This window comes from Myotis myotis, unplaced genomic scaffold, assembly GCF_014108235.1.
Source record: "Myotis myotis isolate mMyoMyo1 unplaced genomic scaffold, mMyoMyo1.p scaffold_m19_p_1, whole genome shotgun sequence".
In the NCBI taxonomy this organism is placed as follows: Eukaryota; Metazoa; Chordata; class Mammalia; order Chiroptera; family Vespertilionidae; genus Myotis; species Myotis myotis.
In genome coordinates, this window is record NW_023416313.1 from 30,098,230 (window position 1) to 30,116,539 (window position 18,310).

General features: G+C 35.3%; 1 protein-coding gene across 4 annotated transcripts in view; it reads right to left on the bottom strand.

The window, feature by feature from the left end:
- NFXL1 (nuclear transcription factor, X-box binding like 1) overlaps window positions 1–18,310 on the bottom strand; it is a 41,477-nt gene that overhangs the window by 16,630 nt on the left and 6,537 nt on the right. For all 4 annotated transcript variants that reach the window (XR_004971624.1, XM_036333097.1, XM_036333106.1 and 1 more), the window contains exons 4-15: window positions 17,878–17,987; window positions 15,348–15,478; window positions 13,760–13,938; window positions 13,371–13,532; window positions 13,184–13,284; window positions 12,107–12,221; window positions 11,110–11,234; window positions 9,975–10,097; window positions 6,868–6,958; window positions 4,499–4,619; window positions 4,108–4,267; window positions 3,053–3,144 (exon numbers count right to left, since the gene is read on the bottom strand). Coding sequence is in view for 3 of the 4 variants with exons in the window: in XM_036333097.1 (XP_036188990.1) it covers window positions 3,053–3,144; window positions 4,108–4,267; window positions 4,499–4,619; window positions 6,868–6,958; window positions 9,975–10,097; window positions 11,110–11,234; window positions 12,107–12,221; window positions 13,184–13,284; window positions 13,371–13,532; window positions 13,760–13,938; window positions 15,348–15,478; window positions 17,878–17,987 (1,510 nt within the window). In the remaining variant the exon portion in view is untranslated. The remainder of the gene's footprint in view (window positions 1–3,052; window positions 3,145–4,107; window positions 4,268–4,498; window positions 4,620–6,867; window positions 6,959–9,974; window positions 10,098–11,109; window positions 11,235–12,106; window positions 12,222–13,183; window positions 13,285–13,370; window positions 13,533–13,759; window positions 13,939–15,347; window positions 15,479–17,877; window positions 17,988–18,310) is intronic.

The window sequence follows — 18,310 nt, forward strand, 5'->3', positions numbered from 1 at the left end:
ACACTGACTATACCAGATACTAGCAAGGATGTAGAGCAACGGGCGCTCTCATTCATTGCTGGTGCGAATGCAAAATGATACAGTTTAACAATTTCTTACAGAATAAACATAGGCTTACCATACGAGGCAGCAATTGCACTCCTAAATATTTTCCCAAATGAGTTGAAAACTTATGGCCATTCAAAAAACTGCACATAAATGTTTACAGCAGCTTTATTCATAATTTCTAAAACTTGGAAGCAACAAAAATGTCCTTCAACAGGTGAAGAGATAAACTGTGGTAACCATAAAATAGAATAATATTCAGTGATAAAAAGAAATGAGCTATGAAGCCATGAAAAGACCTGGAAGAACCTTAAATGCATATTTCTAAGTGAAAGAAGCCAGTCTGAAAAGACTACATACTGTATGATTCCGACCATATGACATTCCGGAAAAGTCAAAACTACAAAGACAATAAAAAACAACAACAGTGGTTTCCTAGGCATTCATCAGGGAGGGAGGCAAGGGATAAATATGAGATAGGGCATGTTCGGGGCAGTGAAACTATTCTGTATAGCATGTATGTTAAATAGTCTTCCTGATTCTCATAGCCACTTGGCCTGGAGGTCAAACCCTCCCTGGTATTAGCTACAACAATCAAGGTTTATAGGACTGCGCACAAAGACCACTGGGGGGGCACCAAGGAAGCATAACAAAATGCGGAGACAAAGAAACAGGACAAAATTGTCAGTGGAAGATATAGAGTTCAGAACCACACTTTTAAGGTCTCTCAAGAACTGTTTAGAAGCCGCCGATAAACTTAATGAGATCTACAAGAAAACTAATGAGACCCTCGATCTTATATTGGGGAACCAACTAGAAATTAAGCATACACGGACTGAAATAACGAATATTATACAGACTCCCGACAGCAGACCAGAGGAGCGCAAGAATCAAGTCAATGATTTGAAATTCGAGGAAGCAAAAAACACCCAACCGGAAAAGCAAAATGAAAAAAGAATCCAAAAATGCGAGGATAGTGTAAGGAGCCTCTGGGACAGCTTCAAGCGTACCAACATCAGAATTATAGGGGTGCCAGAAGATGAGAGAGAGCAAGATATTGAAAACCTATTGGAAGAAATAATGACAGAAAACTTCCCCCACCTGGTGAAAGAAATGGACTTACAGGTCCAAGAAGCGTGGAGAACCCCAAACAAAAGGAATCCAAAGAGGACCACACCAAGACACATCATAATTAAAATGCCAAGAGCAAAAGATAAAGAGAGAATCTTAAAAACAGCAAGAGAAAGAAACTCAGTTACCTACAAGGGAATACCCATACGACTGTCAGCTGATTTCTCAACAGAAACTTTGCAGGCCAGAAGGGAGTGGCAAGAAATATTCAAAGTGATGAATACCAAGAACCTACAACCAAGATTACTTTATCCAGCATAGCTATCATTCAGAATTGAAGGTCAGATAAAGAGCTTCACAGATAAGGAAAAGCTAAAGGAGTTCATCACCACCAAACCAGGATTATATGAAATGCTGAAAGGTATCCTTTAAGAAGAGGAAGAGGAAGAAAAAGGTAAAGATACAAATTATGAACAACAAATATGCATCTATCAACAAGTGAATCTAAGAATCAAGTGAATAAATAATCTGATGAACAGAATGAACTGGTGATTATAATAGAATCAGGGACATAGAAAGGGAAAAAAAAAAAAAAAAAAAAAAAAATAGTCTTCCTATAAAACAGATTAAGGAATTCAAAGGTAATTGACTATGATATGTCAATTTCAGTGCCTATGAATCAAAATATAAATGTCTCTTCTTCTGTTTCCTCAAAAGGAAAAATTTAGGCTATTTGATAATCACTAATAACTCAAATCTAGTAAGAGATACTACAGACAACTTGGTCCCTCATGAAATACAAGTCCTCAATAAAAGAATAGTCTCTAATAATTACTAGTTGAATATGTACATAAAGAACTTCTTTGTTAACTGTACCTCCCCCCTCTAATAAATCTACAGATTAAAATCACCCTATTAGTGGCTATAGCTCCCAATTAAAACTCTGCCTCCCAACCTCTTTGCCCAACCAATACATAAAAATATACATGCTATTCAAACTGAAAGGAAAGTTGTGCAAGGACAAAACGGGAGTGAGGGCTTTGAAAAGTACAGAAAACAAGAACCCTCTCTTTAAAAGACCAATACACAGACATACGAATATTCTACTTGGAACTTCAATTGTAGACAACAGCCCCTTTTGTAATTGTATGTTGCTCCCTAGTTCTGTGCTTCCTTTTCCCCTATATTCCATAACCTCTGCTGGAATTGTGAACTATTCCAGGACTCCCTATTACCCCAGGTTTGACTCAGTATAGGTCATTTGCTGGCCACTCCAAGACACTACTTCCTTTCATTTTCAGTATCTCCCTCAAACACTCTCCTTTAAGTTTGTCTTACATAAAACCGGGTTTTCCTTTGTCCTCAAGGAGCTTACAGACTAGCATGGGAATCAGTCAGGAAAACTGGATATATTATTGTAACTGTAAGCACAAGTTGCTATAAAAGCTAAGAAGGGCATCGAACACTAACTAACTAGGGGAAAACTCAAAAGAGAAATCTAGAGGAAGTTTTTAAGCAGTACACAAAATACATTTGGACAAGAACGAAGCTAAAGACAGAGAACTAACTAGCTTATATGCTAAGCCTAAAATGATGAATTGAACAAAGAATATGGGAAAAGGTGCCTTATGATATACTTTAGCCTGGCCGGCATGGCTCAGTGGTTGAGCATAGACCTATGAACCAGGAGGGCTTGGTTTGATTTCCTGGTCCTGCACATGCCTGGGTTGCGTGCTCCATCCCCAGGGTGGGGTATTCGGGAGGCAGTCCATCAATGACACTCTCTCTTCATTAATGTTTCTCTCTCTCCCTCTCCCTTCCTCTCTGAAATCAATACAAATATATATATATATATATATATATATATATATTTTTTTAAATATACACTTTTAACTATGTAAAAGGTATTTTTTAAAGTTAAAATTCTAATACTTACATAGGAATAGGAACTTGACATGGAGGACAAGGTAATGCGGCCTGAATAAATGCTGGCTCTGAAGGCTGTTCCCAAGGGCCTGTAGGCTGGTGCTACAAGTAAAATGCATAACAATTTTAAGTCAAAGGGGTAAAATTACATGGCCATTAAAAGAATCTTAGAAAATTGTTCCATGTATCCTCCACTCAAGCAGGTGGAATATTTTTCAAAAATATCAACAAATTGAAATATTCCATTCCATCTGCATTCTATCAGCTTGTTCCTCTCCATAAACATTTGATATTAAAAACTGAGGCAGACTCCAGTATTTTAATGCCAGAACAGAGGCAATATAGCCTCCTTCACTTCTCATAGGCCAAAGGGAGAATGAGAAACAGAATTGTAAACTCTACCTTCCACCAGCTGAATGTTATCTCCATTATTTTGCTCACTGTTGTCTCCCTAGCACCGAGAAGAATGCTTACATAGTAAGGACTCAATAAATATATTAAAAATGTGACTGAATCTTTGAGGAAACCAAAAGATACCTATAACCATAAACCACATATGTGAAGAAAAACTGCCAAATTTATCTCTATCTTGAAGATAAAATGACTATCACACTATATTTGCAAATATTTGTTTATTGGTCTCTCTCCTTTTCTATACTATACACTTCTTAAAACAAAAGATCAAGTCGCCGAAACCGGTTTGGCTCAGTGGATAGAGCGTCAGCCTGCGGACTGAAGGGTCCCAGGTTCGATTCCGGTCAAGGGCATGTACCTGGGTTGCGGGCACATCCTCAGTGGGAGATGTGCAGGAGGCAGCTGATCGATGTTTCTCTCTCATCGATGTTTCTAACTTTCTCTCTCCCTTCCTCTCTGTAAAAAAATCAATAAAATATATTTAAAAAAAAAAAAAAAAAAGATCAAGTCTTGATTACTTTGTACCCCAGCTCCTATCACAGTGCTCAATACCAAATAAGTACTTATTTACTGCTTGTTGAATGACTAAGAGAAATTCAGAAAATATGACCCACAGCAATCCACTGTCTCGTCAGAATATTGTTTCCTTACCCTGCCAGTTTGCTTTATTAATGCTTGATCATGACATGGAGCAGGACACAAGTGACCACATTTCTCCAACACTTTTTGGCAAGGTTGATGACATGGAGGACAAGAGCCAAAGTGACAGCGATGTTTTTCTTGACTTGTATGATGGCAAGTTGGTGGGCGACTAAATCATAAAGTACAATTTTTAAAATTACTTTTGATCACTGAAAAATTATATTTAAAGTGAAATCATCTATTTATATATCTTGTGATTCTATATAGAATAAGAATATACTGTGAATATTAGTATTTTAACACATTAAAGCAAAATTGAAAATATTAACAATATTAAAAATCAATATGAATTTAAATTGGTAAGACACAAATATAAGTTTGTGCAAAGCTTCATACCGACCTGCATAGCTCTTTGCACTTGGGTGGTCTTGTGGTACGTTCTCGGCCACAGGGTACTGTCACCTTTGTACTACCGCAATTGCACTTCACATCTACAGTTTCTGGGCAAGGATAGCAACTCCCTGAAAAAAAAGGCTGAAAGTTAAAATTTACTTAACTACCCAAATGTCTATCAATAGCAGAATCAATGAAAACATCAATAAAAAATGTCCTCGGGTGAGGATGTCAAAAAAACAACAACTGTGTGTAAAAATCAAGTAGGACTGGTGTTCTAAACTACACATCCAATTTCTTTAATGGCCATTCGACTAGTCAGATTTTTCTACTTCAAGTAAAGACCAGTGTTTTTAAAAATAGTCGACAATGCTCTATACACATTCTCCTTTCCCCGCCATCTTTATCGTATCATCTCTCTGACCTAATCTCCTACCATCTGTGCCCTTGAGCACCTCTTCCATGCTCCTTCAGTTCCTTCAAGTGCTCCTGTCTCAGGGCTGCTGCAATCGCTGCTTTCTTGCCTGAAACATTACCCTCCCCTATTGCCACAGGGCTTGATCTCTTACTTCTTAGGTCTTCTCTCAAAGTCTTTCAGAGTCATCCCCTGATCACACTATATAAAACAGTATATACCATCCCCACTGTCACCATTTAAATTTTACTCTAATTTCCTTTCTATATGTGGCACCACTGATATTCTATATGAATTTGATTAGTTATTTGTATTCTATCTGAGGGAAAGTAAAAATAAAGTTCCTTAAGAGCAGGCACTTTGTCAATATGGTTCACTCCTGTAATCCCAGTGCCTGGTACTTAGTAGACAAGGCAAAAAACTTATTGAATAAATTAATGATTAATGCAGAGGATGTTAATGAAATTTAAATTTGAGTCAATGATATAATATGACTATAAAGGAATAAGATCCTTTTCAGGGTTAATGGAATCTGTCACTTTTCCTAATGGGGAGGCAATGTGGTATAATGGAAATATCATTAAAGTCTAAGTTCACATCCTGAACCTGCAACTAGTTCTATGACCTTGGGCGAATAGTCTCTTGGACAGTTTCCTTATTATAGTAAACAACAATAGTGCCATATGCTTTGTAAGAGCTCTGAGAGGATTAAGACATTAACTAAGATATCTAACATGCACATAATCCCAAAGGAAAACAGTAGTTTGTCCCAGGTCATAAAGCCACTAAGCAGCAGAGTCCAGACTTGAACCAGGATCTCTTACCCTAAGTCCATGCTCTTACCACTACCTTATACCATTGTTTAGTAAATTACATTTTATACTGACATATTCCAAATGGGTAAAGTTAACTCAGTTTTTAATGTCTAATAACTTAGGCACCCCTGAGACTCCTTCAGAGGGTCTGCAAGATCTCACATACATAGAGTTTTCCAGAAGCTATATGACAAGTGATATCAAAAGAGATTGAATGCAGAAGCAGGTCTGTAATTCTAGCCATCTCCTATTAAGTTAGACTCGTTAGACAGTAAAGACATTTGCAAAAATGTAAAAAATACCATTCTCACTAAATTTTTTCAGAAAAGTTATTTTTCACAAAAAAAAGTTACTGTATTAAGAAGTAATGGGGCCCTAACCGGTTTGGCTCAGTGGATAGAGCATCGGCCTATCGACTGAAGAGTCCCAGGTTCGATTCCGGTCAAGGGCACGTACCTTGGTTGCGGGCACATCCCCAGTAGGGAGTGTGCAGGAGGCAGCTGATCAATGTTTCTCTCTCATCAATGTTTCTAACTCTCTATCCCTCTCCCTTCCTCTCTGTAAAAAAAAAAAAAAAGTAATGGGGTTTTATTGCTATTTTTAAATAAAATAATAAACATTATTACATTTTATTTCAACTTAAAATATAATAAATATCAATAGATAAAATCCACACTCACAAAAGCTCTTTGGGTCCCAGAGTGTAAAGAGGTCTTGAGACTAAAAAGTTTAAGAACTACTGGCTTAGGATATATCCAATTCCTTACTAAACTTAATTCCATAAAAATGTCTAAAATTCAAAGTAAAACTGAAAAACCTAAGAACATATTTATTAATTCAAAAATTCTGTGGGGAAGATTGGAAGGAAGGAAACAACATAGTATTATAAAATAACAAAACTTTTATATTCAGAAGACCTGGGCTTAACTCTTGGCTATATTGGTTTACTAGGTATTTCCCTGTGTATGTACGTCACTGAACCCTCTTAACTTTAACTTACCCATAAAATCATGATCTTGGCAATTGCCCTACCTTCTCAAAGTTATTAAGAGGACAAACTAAGATAATAAATGTGAAAGCTCTCTATCAACCTTAAAAACACTATGTAAATACAAACATGAAAGTACAGCTACTGTTAAATTTTACCTCTGTGGCAGACAGATGGACACTTATGGTTTCTACATCCTAAAGTCCGTCCACAGTTTTGATCACAAGGTGTACAGTTTCCAGGACAACACTGAAGAGAAAGCAATATATAAATAATAGGTCATCTGAAAAGCATGCATAATATAAATGTCATTACTAGATATTCACAGAACTTATGGAAAGCAAAAGATACTGTACTTCTTTTCAATATAAGAATAAAAGTAGTCAAGAGTATCAACATTCTTCTAAGAACTTGTAAGTTTAAATAGAGAATGTCCTAATTTACCAAAATCCAAGATAAATTTACTTGCATTTCAGTACATTATTCTATGACTTAAAACATTCCCATAATTTCATTTCTACTTATCTATGCAGAGATTGACAACATTAACCAAAGGAATAGATCTGGTCAAATCCTATAGTCAATTCAGGCAAACAATTGGTCTGATTATTTTAAAAATTTAGTTAAAAAAAAACCCAGTTAAATGTATAGATTAGTTTAGCAATTATTTTTAAGCCATGGAATCAGAGATTTACTAAAGGAGAAAAACAGAGATTAGGTTATTTGCTTTTAACTTTTATAACTTCCCTGTTTTCCAATCTGTTTGTAAGAAATACACCCGTCTACAACTTGTCCCAATTTTCATTCATGAACAAAAGGCAACTACTTATATTCCACCTTGCTATTCTAATTCCCTCCTTGACTTCTCATATATCCAATCTTTGGAGAGAAAATGCAGACCATAATTGTCTTAAAGGAACTTGGGATTGAAACCTACTTTAAGAACAAGTTTCAGTATATAAAAATAGCTCAAAACAAAATATACTTTATTGAAAAGCAATTAAAAGTCAAAATAGTTCACTAAATCAGTCAAATATTTACTAAGATTATGTGCCTATCACTTTGCTAGTGGCAGTGTGTGAAAAGAAATTTTGTGGTCCATGACTTGAATAAGCCTTTAGACACTTCTGTCTGACCATGGTGGAGTAAACAACAACCAGATTTATACTCCTGCCTTAAACAACTAGGAAATCAGACAAAATATACAGACATGGAAGATACAGGTAAGATCCAAACCCAACTCTCAGAAATGAAAAACTATAATATCTGAGATGAATAAACATAGGATGTGATAAAAAATGGATTAGACAAAGCAGAAGAAAATTAATTCCACAGTATAAGTCAAAGCCATATAAACTAAAACACAAATTTTAAAAACTAAAATTAATAAATGGAACATCAGTGAGCTGAGAGACTTCAAGTAGCATAACATACATATTGCAGTCTAGAAGGCAATGGGTAGGGGGGAAACATTTGAAGAAATAAAAACTGAAAATTTCAAAAAGTTGATGAAAACTATAAACCTACAGATCTAAGAAATTCAACAACAAAAAATTAATGAGCCCTGACCGGTTTGGTTCAGTGGATAGAGCATCGGCCTGCGGACTCAAGGGTCCCAGGTTCGATTCCAGTCAAGGCCGTGTACCTTGGTTGCGGGCACATCCCCACTAGGGGGTGTGCAGGAGGCAGCTGATCCATGTTTCTCTCTCATCGATGTTTCTAACTCTCTATCCCTCTCCCTTCCTCTCTGTAAAAAAATCAATAAAATATTAAAAAAAAAAACTTTAAAAAAAAATTAATGAAACAGGAATAAAGCTGTATCAAGGAATACCACAAACTGCTAAAAACTGGTAATAGGAATTTTTTTAAAAATAGCCAAAGGAAAAGAAGATATATTGAAAACAGAAAAACAAAGATAATCATAGCACACACACTTTGTTGGGAAAATGCAAATTAAAAGATAGTGGAGCAAAACAACTTTCAAACTAGAATTCCACAGTATAAGTATTTTTCACAAACTAAAGATATTTTACAAAAGCTAAAGATATTTTACAAAAATTGAAAGAATGACCAGCACAACAAAAAATGTTAAAGGAAGTCCTTCAGATAGAATATGAAAGCAGACAGAAATCTAAGTTAATATAAAAAAAACTGAAAAACACCAAAAATAATGAATTTGATAATTTATAATAATAAAAGCATAATCTGCTAATTAGATTGGACAGCCAAATGACCTTCTGGACATCCTTTCAGACATCCTTCCAGATGACCTTTTGGACAAAGCTGGGGCTGCGAAAGCCAAGGCAAGCCACTGTGGCTTCGAGGGCTGAGCACCTTGCACGACTTTCGTGCATCTAGTAAATTATAAAAGACTACTTTTTCTTATTTTTTCAATCTCTTTAAAAGATACCTGACTAGTTAGAGCAAAAATAAACATATTATATTTGGGGGTTATAAAATACATGGGTATAAAATGTGTAGTAAGAATCAAATAAAGGATTAAAATAGAATCATTGAAGAGCAACACTCAATAAAATAGAAATAAGCGTATATGCAAATAAGAAATAAATAGTAAAATGATATTTAAATGCAACCATATTAAAGATCACATTAAATGTAAGTGATCTACAGCCAAATTAAATGACAAAGATTTTTCTGCTAGGATAACACAATTATCTAAGTGCTGTCTATAAGAAAACCATTTTAAACGTAAAGTATGAATAGGTCAAAAAAGAATGAAAAGGATTTACCATGCTAACACTAAGCAAAAGAAAGTTGAAATCACTATATTTCCATAGGAATCTTACCAGAGATAAAGGGATAATTCATAATAATAAAGAGGATTCCCCCCCCCCAAAAAAAACCCTGCAAATCTACAAACTCAATAAAATACTCCAGTTGACTATATACTGAACCAAGTGTCTATAAATAAGATTTGAACAATAAAAATTAAACCAGCAAATGAACTATCACTCTTAACATTGCTATGATGTTTTAAAGTCAGGGAACAAAAATCGCTTAAGAAACAAGCTGAGAGAATTATGCACGAGATTAAAAAGTCTCTTGTCATTTAAAAATCTTGGCAAGATTTCCCACTAATATAAACCATTAGGATTAATTTAGAATATGTATTAATATTTCATATGAGAAGCATAGAATATGCTTGGATATTTGAGGAGCATGTCAAGGTGGTTCTTATCATAGGCCTACAGAGGAAAAATTCAAAAGAATTTTTAAAGCAATGTTCCTAGCTTATTACACATACCTTTCTCTTACACTGATGCTTCTGACAGTCACGCATCTTAACACACTTAGTTTCACAGAGATAAGGTTTATGACATGGCATTCGTTTTGTATGCTTTCCACAGCGACATTGCTTTTCTACTTCCTGGAAGAATCAAATAAATGCTATTAAAACTAACTTTTGTTAACATGATTTTTTTCACCTTGCCAATTTTTATAATTACTAAAAAATGAAGGAACCCAGTCAGCGTGGCTCAGTGGCTGAGCATCAACCTATGAACCAGGAGGTCACAGCTTGATTCCCAGTCAGGCACACGCCTAGATTTCGGGCTTGATCCCGTGTGGGCGTGCAGGAGGCAGCCGATCAATGATTCTCTCTCATCATTGATGTTTCTATCTCTCTCTCTCCCTCTCCCTTACTCTCTGAAATCAATAATAAATATTTGTTATATATATATATAATACATATATTATACACACACACACACATAAATTTTTGAAAAAAAATTAAAGAGGGAAGCTTTAAGAGCAAACTTGTATGAAAGGAAGACTTTACCAAAACTAAATCAGAATTTCCTAAAATGGTTGTTTGTATCTTACTTTGTTCCAAAAAAGACTTCATATGAATTTTCATTATTAAATTTAGTAGGAATTTAATACTAAATCGTTAAACAATACCACACATTAAAATAGCTTACATGTGGTTATACCATGACGTCTGCACATCTTATTTCAGTAAAGCAAGAAAATTGGATTATCTTGTAAGCTAATTTGTTGACTTGGTAGTATGGTCATAACCATGGTGACATATATATAACTTAAAAGTCTCAATTAAGCCTAAGCATTCATTTCTTTCCATCATCACTAAGCCTAATTCTTCATTGCTTTGAATGTCTACTGGGAACAAATAACCTCAACTTTGGACCATAAAAATAAGAAGTTCAAACTTTAACCAAGCAAAATCAAACAAAAGGTGATTTTTGGACTTGATTGCTGGCATACTCTCATGCTTCTTCACCATACCCATTAGGTCACTAAACTCATTCAGGTCATCATATAGGTATTTATAAAACTAAGTAATGGAAAACAATTACAGAACAATCCCATCAGACATAACAGAGAGCTCTTAGAATTAATTATTACAGGAGATGACTAACTTGTCTACATGTTTCACAAGGACCTCGGTGACAACGCTGTGAACATCTATGGACTCCACATTCAAGTAACTTGTCACAACTATCTCCACAAGTTGGCACATCTTCTGTACAAGGCAAAGAGAACTCTAAAAGCAGACAAAAAGTCAATGTTACTAGTAACACACATTATTATGAAGCATTAACAACATGCCATGTTCTTTTGACTCCCTAAAAAATGACAGCCCTTTCAGACTATGAATTTTTGCATCTATGTAACTATTGGAAAAATTAACTTTAATAAAAATAATCCCTAATATTTGTGAAGTTAATGTAAAGTGAAACAAAATTTGACATATTACAAGTTACTTCAAGAAGCACATTTACAAGCTAACTACTTCAGAAATAGTTATCTGAGGAAATAATGTCATGTAACCTCTATGAAGAATTCCACAATATAGAATTATAAAAACAATTTGCTCTTAATAACCTCACCGGATAAAAGAAGTAGATTCAAAAACATAATGAAACTCACCTTCGTCACAAACATGACAAGTACTGACAATAATCTTATGAGCATGTGTGCTGGCATTGGTACAGCGTCTACAGCCCTTCCATACCTTTAACTCAAAGCAACCAAAACTAAATTCACTTATAGCCCAATACACAATAATGACAACAGCCTGTAATTATTAGGTTTCCTTTATATGTTAGACACTACACTAACTGTTTTATGAGCATTTTATCATTTAATTCTCACAAACATCTTACAAACACGGTACCATCATTGTCTCCATTTAACTTGAGAAAATCAGATTTCGTGAAGCCAGATATGCCTGATTCCAAAGTCTGAGGTTAAACATGTTATACTGTCTTCTCATCCAAAGGTAAGAAATCTAACATTAATTGTGTATAATTATTGAAACTACATTATGAACTCACAGAGAAATCTAATGAGGAAAGTACTCTAGTTAGCATAAAAAATGATCATATCCCATTAAAGGTTTAAAAATAGTCTTACTTGACTTCTGACATGGACAGAATCTTTTCCCAGATCGAGGACATTCTCCACAAGCACCAACATGACAAATTTGCTCACATGTATGATTACCACATGGCAAGGTTTTCCCACATACCTAAAATAAAATGCAATAAGCACTAGTGAAAAATTTAAAAGTTAACAAGAAAGACTTTGTACATTACATAATCCATTTTTCTTTGTACATAATCCATTTTTCAATCATAAGCCACTTTTTTATGTTCCTCATAATTTGTTTTTCTCTCTTAGGTATCATATATCCATAATAATAAAGCATAATATGGAGCTAATTAGACTGGATGTCCTTCCAGACAACCTTCCAGATGCGGCCGGGATTGGCCGAGGCAAGCCAACAAGGCTGTAACTGACCAGCAGGCTGCAGTGGGTGGGCAGGGCCTCTCTCTGCGAGGGAAGCCTGGGTCCCGGGTGCTGGTGCCCCGGTGTGGGTGCCAGAGGGAAGCTGGTGCCAGCAGCCAGGGGAAGGAAGGCCTACTCTTGCACAAACTTTGTGCATCGGGCCTCTAGTAAATACATAAATACACACACATACATACACATATACTAGTATATACGCATACATACATATACATGTTTATAGACACATTCCTATGCACCAAAGATTATATTTTTTAAAATATAATACAGGAAAAAAGTATATACAGCTTCATATGGCCATCCACCAAAGATTTCCAAATGGTGCTAAAACCATGCCAATTCTAGGAAAAACAATCTATAAAATCAATTCTACTTCCTCAATGGGATTAACTCAAAAAGTGAGGAGGGTGTTGTTTAAAGAGAGGGGAAAGGAAGGGAGAAAGAGCTAGCAAGAAAGAGAACATGTATATGTACTGAATCCAAAATTCAACAAATAGTTGTTATTTTGAAAAAAATTACAATATTAAATTGGAAAAGTTTCCTAAAATGAGAATATAATTCATTTAAGTTACTACTGTTCCTTTCATTTTTATCCCACTAAATCAAATGAGCTAAATCCTGATTAGCATTTCTGATATGCTTTCCGTATTAATGCCTACGCCCTCAAAATGCATGGACACTTACTTGATCACAGTGCCACAGTGGACTTGCACAGCTTCTTTCAGTTACTTGTTTGCCACAGACACACTTTTGCCTACTAACTCTTGGACAGGGCGGACAACTCCCTAAAATCACAATTATAAATTAGCACGGACACATTACAAAGCAATAGAGACTGTTTTCACTTTGGCTAAAAGGTACGGTCTTTCACCTGCATGACAAGGATTTTCACATTTATGTTGTCCACAAAGCAACTTCCGCCCACATGCCTGCTGACAGGACCATTCCTTGGCACTGCATCTACGAGGGATGGGTTTTGCTTTCTTACAGTAACAAGTAGTTGTGACCATCTTTGGACAAGGAGGGCAGGGCCCTAGAATCCAATAAAAGGGGGAGAAATCAGAGGTCAAAGATAACTTTCGATTCCCATACCTATTATTGATTTCTAAAGCTTTCCTTGCTTATACTTCAAAAGACATCCCCTTTCAAAATTTTCTTCTATAAATTTAAGTTCTGAATTCAACTTTCACAATTTTTTTTTTTTTTTGCCTCAAAGTAGTAACTACCCACAAACAATTACAAACGTAATATATAACTTACCTGGATGACAGAGGAGCAAACATTTATGGCCGCAAGGAGGTTTAAATTCTCTTTCACACACTTGGCCACATGAATGAGGCACAAGCCACGGATCTAAAGGTGGATCTTCTACTTTTCCACAATAGCAATAGTACCTACTAGGTGTGTCAGATCGTTTGTACTCAAACCTACATTTTGGACTACAAAGAAGAATTACCGAAGTTAATTTCATTTTTAAAAGTGATACAAGATACAGGAATATACATATACTTAGCAATATGGTACACTCAATTTGCTTTATTTAAGGCACTCTGCTCCATTTTTATATTAGTGAAAAACAAGATTTTACTAAAATAAGTTTCAACCATCTAGAACACCTTTATCCAATATAATTTCCTGAGGTAATGGAACAGTTCTATACCTGCCAAGTCCAATATAGTAATTATTAAACATATATGGCCAGTGAGCACTTGAAATGTGGCTGATGCGTACAACTGAGAAAGGAAGAGAACTTTGGTAATTTTAAAAAATTTAAATAACCACGGGTGGCAAGTTGCTAATGTATTAAACAGCATAAATAGCTAGATCCTGGCTTCACCATATAAGGGTAAGAGAAGTCTGAACACATCATTTTATTTCAACTAACTTTAATATCCTCATTGGTAACATGGGAATACAATCTCTCACAAATGACTTGAGAATTACTTTTACGAAACTATTATATCTGAAATGTTTTTAAAAACTACATTCTATCACAATTTGATAAATACAGGGTGGGGCAAAAATAGTTTACAATTCTGAGTATGTGAAACACAGAGTTTATTCTTGAATTAATTATTAGTACATTATTTTCCATACGAACAACTGCAAACCTACTTTTGCTCAATCTCGTATATCAGCTATGTAACAAGAGGTCTAATGTGGATTCAGGTTTTCTAAATCCTGAATCTTATATAATCTAGGGGCCACTGTTAAGAGAAAGAACTCAAAATTACAAATATAAAATTAGTTACAAAAGTGAATATTATGTGACCACACAGAAACCCTGAAATATCTGTGTCATTATTTTGACAGTAAATCTACCCTTTTGGTTGCCAGTGTGAGTAAATTTTTTTATTGTCTTTATTTAGCAGATTTATAAAATTTTCATTTTCCAACTCTTTCTGGAAATATTACAGAAGTTCAAGATCAAATCATGAATAAACCATCTAATAAAGTAAATGTAGAAAAAATAATAATATTGAATAATATACACCTACAGTTTTGAGAGATTTGGGGGATAAAATTGAAAAGCTTATGATCAAAATGTGTTAGATGACAGTATTATACAATGTGATAATAATGTATACTAATATGAACTCTGGGAGAGGAGTACCAGAATCATGAAGAAGTCCAGTCTTATAGAAAAGAAAGTTTTGCAGGGGAAAAATAGTTTGAATAATGATTTATTAACTAGTGGGAAATAAAAGCCATTACCAAGCCCCATATCTTCACAAACCAAATGACTAACTGAAGGCCAAACATGGACACTGAAGCTGCCAATAAAGCAACTTATGAGCTACATTTTCATTTATTTTACAACTTGATATTCCAAAATTAGAAAAATTACCAAGGCCAGGGATAATCTCTCCTTCCAAAATCGTCATCTGTCAGAGAAGATACCAGAAACTGGCTGTCTTTAGCCCACTTCTGGATACAGGGCATGTGAAATATACAGAAACATCCTGAACAACTCCAAACCTAAGACAAAAGTATCAGATATTAACATGCATGCAATGATTATTTTTCTTTGATAATTACATAAAAATACTTTAAAATAAGCACCACAGTAAATTATTTTCAAGAGCAAACTACAGATTAAGAAAAATAATTCTGCCCTGGCTGGTATGGCTTAGTTTGTTGAGCATCGTCCCATGCTCAGAAAGGTCAAAGGTTCAATTTCCGGACAGGGCACATACCAGGGGTTCAATCCCTGGTCGGGGTGAATACAAGAGGCAACCAATCAATGTTTCTCTCTCTCTCTCTCTCTCTCCCTCCCTTCCTCCCTCCCTCCCTCCCTTCCTCTCATACAAGAAGCAACCAATCGATGTTTCTCTCTCTCTCTCTCTCTCTCTCTCTCTCTCTCTCTCTCTCTCCCTCTCTCCCTTTCTCCCTCTCCCTCTCATACAAGAGGCAACCAATCGATGTTTCTCTCTCTCTCTCTCAAAATCAATTTTAAAAAACATACTTAAAAAAAAGAAATATAATTTTTCCTTCCAGAATAACATAAGCAATGTTCTTTAAAGGAAAATATCATTAACCATCCAGATTCATTCAGCTAGAAATAACTACTGCTAACATTCTGGTCAGACTCTAATACCTTTATTTTATTTTAATTTTTTAAAATCTTTATTGTTGAAAGTATTACATAGATCTCCTTCCCCTGCCCCCGTCTCTAATATTTTTAAAAATGTGTTTGATAATTTTTAAAAGGAGTCATGCCATACTGACTGATATGCAACTTCATAGCCTTTTCTTTTAATATAGTACAGTAAAGCCTCACACACACACACACACAATTTAAAGGCTTAAGGAATAACAGTAATCAATTTTAAAACCTACCAATGCGTTAATATAACTGACAAAAATCAGTTCTCCTTTCATTATAACATTTCTCAACTGTTTAATAAAATCAGACATGTAGCATATTGCATAAACTGGCAACAGCATTTTTTAAAAAAGCCAACTTTTTAGTTGTGTTCTTCCTCAATCAGCGGCTAAGAAAAGAACCGGGATGTGGGAGTTAAGAGAGGACAAGGTGGGAAAGAAGAAATGCCAATGAATGGTAAACAGCTGAGCTGATTACAGCTAAGGACCAAAGTTCAGTCCTGCTAGGGACCCTCTGAAGAACCATTTAAAACATACCTAAAACTATCCCCAACCCCAACCCCTAACAGAGAGGAGGTTGGGGTACTCATCTACCAATTCCCTGTGATGGAATATTGGCCCAAGGGGGATTAACTCCCCTGTGATTCTGCACTACACCCATGCACTGGCCAAGTTGGTTCCCAAGGAGGAAGCATTAACATTAAAAAAAAAAAAAAAATCCATACACATACAGAGTGTTTAAGGTAGAACTGTATCCACATGCAGAGACTATTCATCCATTGCAGTTGAAATCAGAATAAACCAACCAAATGTGACTCCAAGCACCAAAGGTACCTGCATTTGCTATGCTATCCTATCCAATGTGTTAAGTTTCTGATTCACTCTACGTGATCAACCCATTTTATTTGGCCTTTTTTCCTCTAGCCCAGCGGTTCCCAATCTGTGGGTCACAACACCTTTGGGGGTCGAATGACCCTTTCACAGGGGTAGCCTAAGACCATCGGAAAACACATATATAATTACATATCGTTGTTGTGATTAATCACTATGTTTTCACTATGTTCAATTTGTAACAATGAAATTGGGGGTCACCACAACATGAGGACCTGTATTAAAGGGTCGCAGCATTAGCAAGGTTGAGAACCACTGCAAGACAATACTGCTATAATAGTTGTGGATTAATCTAAGGTCTAAATGTTGAGTCTATCATAGTCATCATTTCCTCTTAATTGCTCCATTAACACCCTTTTAAATTTACATATATGTAACTTCACCCTTAGGCCATCTCAACCCTAAGTACTACATAAGTTATGTCTTAATCCATCTCTCCCCAATGACAACAGTCACTTTCCACAATGGCTTCAACACAAGAAAAGCTCAGTAAATAAACCATGGTCACTGCTAGGTTCTACTTCCTTGAAGGCATCTTTTTTCCAACCTGCTAAAAGTAATGAAATATAGTCCATTTAAACATTTCAGTATTTGTGAGAATCTCTAAAGTACAAAGATATTAAAAATGCTTTATCACAATGACATGAACATTAAAACTGAAGATACTTGTTTCAACTATATTAATAGTGCTAAATATATTGGATGCTCATTTAGAAGTTTTCTTTAAATTACAGATTTACAAAATAAAGGTCAATAAAAATCCTCAAATGAAGCATTTTTAAACAAAAATAAGCAAAAACATAATAAATGATTAAGTATTATAAATGCAATGTAAGATATTTTGGGGAGACCCATTAATATAGATAAGGAGAATAACTTACTGCCTGGTTTCTCTTCACTGAAGCAATACAAATTAAGCATGTCATAGCCCCTGCTTGAAAAGCTTCATTTAAATACTGTTTCGTTCGCTCTAATTCACGTACATCTCCATCTTGAAATTTAAAAATTGAAAACTTCATGTTAAGCAACATCTGAAAATAACACAAACTCGCTAATAGCACTACAGAGTAGGTGAGAAATGTCTAGCAGTATCAATTGCTCAAAATATAGCTTAAAATTAGAAGTTTAAAAAGAGCAACCAGCGAGCTGCCAAAAGGTCACAAAGTGCATGCATTAAATCTTATATACTTGATTCAAAACCAGTATCTTGGCCCTCTCAGCATACTTGCTTTTATTGTTGTTACAGTGCTTACCAAATCTGGTAGGGGCAGAGCCACAGACAAGAGCAGCAAGATGTGAGTAACAAGAGAAAGC